This window comes from Belonocnema kinseyi, chromosome 9 (assembly GCF_010883055.1).
Source record: "Belonocnema kinseyi isolate 2016_QV_RU_SX_M_011 chromosome 9, B_treatae_v1, whole genome shotgun sequence".
Lineage (NCBI taxonomy): Eukaryota > Metazoa > Arthropoda > Insecta > Hymenoptera > Cynipidae > Belonocnema > Belonocnema kinseyi.
Window position 1 is genome coordinate 16,649,475 of NC_046665.1, and position 5,642 is coordinate 16,655,116.

General features: G+C 28.2%; 1 protein-coding gene across 1 annotated transcript in view; it reads right to left on the reverse strand.

The window, feature by feature from the left end:
- Positions 1–2,837: 2,837 nt before the first annotated feature.
- Positions 2,838–5,642, reverse strand: part of LOC117180429 — a 184,556-nt gene continuing 181,751 nt past the window's right edge. Inside the window, exon 3 of the mRNA XM_033372927.1 lies at positions 2,838–3,034. Coding sequence (XP_033228818.1) covers positions 2,838–3,034 — 197 coding nt within the window. The remainder of the gene's footprint in view (positions 3,035–5,642) is intronic.

Consider the following 5,642-nt stretch of genomic DNA (forward strand, 5'->3'; position numbering starts at 1 on the left):
CTTCCACCACCAAGTAAGTGTGTGGAGGGTGTGTAAAGGAATAAAGAAGGTGTAAGAAAAATGTAAACCCTTAGGGGACACATTAGAAGCTTCCACTGAGTAGTTACATTTTCAGATAAAAAAAATTTTTTAATCGAAAAAATAAATTTTCAATAAAGTTGTTAAATTCTCAACCAGTAACATGAATGTTCGAACAAGAAAATTAATGATCTACAAAAAAAAAACAAATTTCAAACAAAATACATGAATTTTCAACCAAATTATTTAATTTTAAAGTCAATAAAACGAATTATCTACAAAAAGCTGATTTTTTCAGCGAGAAATATGAGTTTTCAATCAAAGAGTTAAACTTTCAACCAAATAGTTAAATTTTGAACCATAATTCTAAAACCTTGTTGAAAATAACAGTATTTTTTTTACAAAGAAACTCAAATCTTAGTGAAATAATCGACTTTTAAGCCTAAGAAGATGTACAGTTCATATTTCAACCAAACAATTGCATTTTTGACCAAAAATGATACATTTTCAACCAAAAAGATTAAATTTCTACTAAACAAGGTCAATTTCCAACAAAATATATGAAATTTCAACAAAATTATTCAATTTTAAAATCAAAAGGAGTATCACCTACAAAAAAGCTGAATTTTTAACCCAAAAATATGATTTTTCAACCAAAATTTTAATTGTCGACCAAATAGTTTAACTTTCACTTACAGTTGAAGTACTTAGTAAAAAAATTAATTTTGTCTTATTAAGGATTCATAATTATACTTGAAAATTCAACTATTTGCCTTCAAATTAAATTTTTTGTTAAAATTGCATCTTTGGGCGTTAAAAGTCAACAATTTGATAGAAAGTTAAACTATTTGGTCGACAATTAAAATTTTGGCTTAAAAATCATATTTTTGAGTTAAAGATTCGGCTTTTTGTAGATGATACTCTTTTTGACTTTAAAATTAAATAATTTTGTTGAAAGTTCATATATTTTGTTGGAAATTGACCTTGCTTGGTAGAGATTTAATCTTTTTGGTTGAAAATGTATCATTTTTGGTCAAAAATGCAATTGTTTGGTTGAAATATGAACTGTACATCTTCTTGGGCTTAAAAGTCGATTATTTCACTAAGAGTTGAATTACTTTGTAAAAAAAATACTGTTATTTTCAACAAGGTTTTATAAGTATGGTTAAAAATTTAACTAATTGGTTGAAAGTTTAACTCTTTGATTGAAAACTCATATTTTTGGCTGAAAAAAATCAATTTTTTGTAGATAATTAATTTTGTAGATCATTAATTTTCTTGGTCGAAAATTCGTGTTATTGGTTGAGAATTTAACAACTTTATTACAAATTTATTTTTTCGATTAAAAATTATTTTTTTTTATCTGAAAATGTAACTATTCTAGGATTGATTAAAAATTAATCGTTTTTATCTGGAAATTGAACTATTCAGTTTTTGTTTGAAACTTTATCCTGTACATTGTATTAGTTAAAACACCAATTATTTGATAGAAAATTAATTTAATTCGTTAAAAAGTAAACTTTTGGGTTGAAAATTGATATATTTTGTTCACTAAATTTTTTTCCTAAAATAAAAAAACTGCAAAATGAAAAAATTTCCTTAAAATTTTACGGATTCTTTTTTTTTAAATTTTAAAAATGTTTTTAAATAATCACTTAAAATTTATTTGGCAAAATAAAAAATCATTTTCAAGTTTCTTAGCAATCACAACAATTTTTGTCGTTCTTTTTAAATACTGTACAATTTTCAAAAAGCTTTTTTTTTAATCTGCAAAAGTCTAAATCGTGTTTCAAATTATTTGAAATAATTTCAAGTTTTAAATTAATTCTGAATCTTTTTTTAAATTAATATTTTAGCGTTTAAACTTAAAATTTAGCTCATTGCAAATTTAACAATTCAAGGCTTTCTATTTCGAAACATTCTGTTCAAATTTGTATAGTTTTTAACAGTTGTTTTTAATGGATTGTTTTCAATGAACGGTCAAATATTGCTGATGATTAACGAAATTTTCTTTTTTATTTAAAAAATTTCAAATTGAATGGGTTAAAAGTAAAAATTTTTTATACTGAAATAATATTTCAAATCATAATCGAATACAAATAAATTAATTTTCTAACAAATAATTGGTGTTTTAACTAATATAATGTACTGGATAAAGTTTAACCAAAAATGGAATAGTTCAATTTCCAGATAAAAGCTGTGAGTAAAGGTAAATTTTTGACCAAGAAGATTAATGTTCTATAAAAAAAAAACGATTTTCAAACTTAACCAATATATACGAATGATTTTTAATCAATCCTATAATAGTTACATTTTCAGATAAAGATAAATAATTTTTAACGGAAAAAATTTATTTTCAACAAAGTTGTTGAATTGTCAACCAATCAGATGAATTTTCGACTAAGAAAATTAATGATCTACAAAAAAAGACAAATTTTAAACAAAATACATGAATTTTCAACGAAATTATTTAATTTTAATGTCAAAAAGAAAAATTATTTTCAGGTTAGTATCACATGGCCGTACAAGGTCTACAATTTTTTTCATGCTGAAGTTAAACTACGCCATCTCCATTTTTGGAAAATTGAGAATTATTCTTTTTTAAGCACATTTTTTGGTTAGAAAAGTACGAATGAGTTCGTAAAACATCCTTGTGTCGGACGCGAGGAATACATAACCCAGCTTAAAGCCACAAATCTAAAAACCTACTAATATTACTAAGGGTTGCAAAACGCAAAAAACAATTGGCTCACATGGACAATGGAGTGACATGACGTTGTATAATTTTAGAACGACGAATTGTTGATCAAACCCTCCTATCATATTCCCCAGTAATAATAAAAATTAAAAAATGTTGCGTAAAACGGTACCTTTCTTTTTTTATCATCTGTTGTTTCCTCTGCCTTTTCGACAATATCTGTGTCTTGTGATTCGTACAGTTTTCTAGAGGGCAACCGAAGTCGTTGATTTTTCACCTCTGCGTCTTTTACGTGACTTTCAACATCAATTACACTTTCTGTGGAAAATAAATTAATATTGTAACTGAACTTAAGTTTTTTTTTAATAGTGTTTTCTATATTGACTAGTGTCGACAGGCTGAACACTAAAAATGTGTATGTACATCAGACTTCAAGAACTCTAAGATTTCAAAATACTTCAGAAGAATAAAAAATAGAAATTGAATTTTAAACACTTAAAAAGAATTAAAAATACTGCAATTGAATTAAAAAGATCAGAAAGATTTCAAACGAATTGAAAATATTTCAAAGAATTAAAAACACTTCAGGGAATAGGAAAGCCTTTAAAAGAACTCAAAACAATTGTAGACGAATTTAAAAGACTTAAGAATAATTACAAATTGTTAAAGACTTCAAAATAAATCAAAATCCTTCAGGGGAACACAAAAATATTCACGGATAATTTAAAAAAAATGGAAGAACATTCAAAACACTTACAAAGACTTGAAAGAATTCAAAAACACTTATACAGAATTGAAAAGAAATTCAAGGTACATTCAAAATACTTCAAAGAATTCAAAAGACTTCAAGAAAATTCAAAAGCCTTCAGGAGATTTCAAAACAATTTAAATGTCTTTAAAGACTTGGAAAACACTGCATAAGATTCTAAACACTTACAAAGAATTAAAAATAATTTAATAGAATTTATAAAATTCAAAGAATTAAAAATATTTCAAAGAATGAAAAACTCTTCAAGGGAATTAAAATCAATTCATAGGAATTCAAGGGGAATTAAAAATACTTCAAAGAAATTCAAAAGCCTTCCAGATAAGCGAAACTGTAAAACATTTCGAAAGAGTTCTAAGGACTTTGAGGTAACTCAAAAGAAATTAACCCTTAGTGACCACATATGGGTCTTCAGAAACCAGAGGTCTGTCGTAATGAAATTTTAAGTAGTTTAATTTAAAGGGAGCAGGTCTATTTTAACATTCGTCGATAGTTAAAGAGTTTAGCTACGCTTTAGGACGTTTAGCATGACTCTGAGACTATTAATTTATTTTTAGCAGCTTTTTAAAAATTGTTTTGGGTCCTTTGGTCCCAAGTGTGGTCAGTACGTTCGAAATTGATTTTTGAAGTCAATTTTTATGTTAGCGTGTATTGACTCCACATTAAATAATAAAGTCTAGAAAGTATATTTGTCAATGTCAACATTTTTTTAAAGACTTAGCGTTTTAAAACGATAATTTTTGATGGATTGACGAGATACGGTTTCACGCCGTGCTGTTTGCCAAGAGCACAGCCTCTTCCTGAGTAATGATTGCCTTGTAATGATTTTTCCTCTTTTTGCTGTCATGCATTCCTCACAATATACTTGCTAAATATACTTAATATAGACAATTAAAAAAATTATGAATTTTTTAATGAAAATAGTTTTTTTTCTACTTTTTGGACTTCAACATTTTTTAAAGTATATTTAAATGTAATTTTTGGCAAGACGATCTAAATTATCTTTTGAAGTTACTTCTTGAGAAGTTTTAAAAAGAAATGTGGTCACTAAGGGTTAAACGTGAATTTAAAACAGTTACAACTTAAAACAATTAAAACTTACAGGTGATTCAAAAGACTTCAAAAGAATTCAAGGAAATTCCAAACATTTCAAGGGAATTCAAAAGGCTTTAAGAAAATTCAAATGACTTTAAAAGAATTTTAAAGACTCAAAGAACCAAAAGACTTCAAAATAATATAAAAACCATCAAGATCTTTAAAAGAATTCTAAATACTTCAAACACCTCAAAATAATTTAAAAGACTGTTCAAGAATTAAAAGAATTGAAAATGCTTCAATAGAATATAAAAGACTTCAAAAGAATTTGAAACAACCCCTGTTTTTGCACCCCTGTGACTGGTCACAGAAATAATGTAATATCACACCCCTGCCCCTTTTCCAACGCCTCGTGGGGGGCGGGAAAGCAGCCCTGTGACTGGTCACAGGAATCATGTAAGGTCACACCCCTGTCCCTTTTACAACGCCTTGTGAGGGCGGACAGGCACCCCTGTGACTGATCACAGAAATAATTTAAGGTTACATCCTACCCATTTTCGATCTAAATACAAACTAAATACTAACTAAATACAGCAAAAATGCAAAATACTTTCAGGAAATTCAAAAGAATTTAAGGTGAATTTAAAAGACTTCAGGCGAAGTCAGAAGGCTTTACAAGAATTAAGAAATTTCTTAATTTAAAAATCTAACTTTAAAGTGTTTAGAATTTCTATATATAGGACTTGCTACTAGAAATAATTTAAGCCACACCCATAAACCTTTACAGTATCTCATAAGGGGGAAGGCGGACTTGTGTCTGATCACATAAATATTTGAAGGTCAAATCCTCTACCCTTTTTCCAACGCCTCGTGCGGGGGCGGAAAGGCACCTCTGTGACTGGTCACAGAAATAATGTAAGATCACACTTCTGCCCCTTTTACAAAGCCTCGTGGGGCGGGAAGGAATCCCTGTGATTGATCACAGAAATAATTGCAGGTCACACCCTACCCCTTTTTGAACGCATTATAGGCGAGCGGCAACCACCCCAAAAATGACATAGGAGTGACCAGATCATTCCTAGTCGCTACTAATAGCCTACCTTTATGTTTTCGAGGATGCTGAAT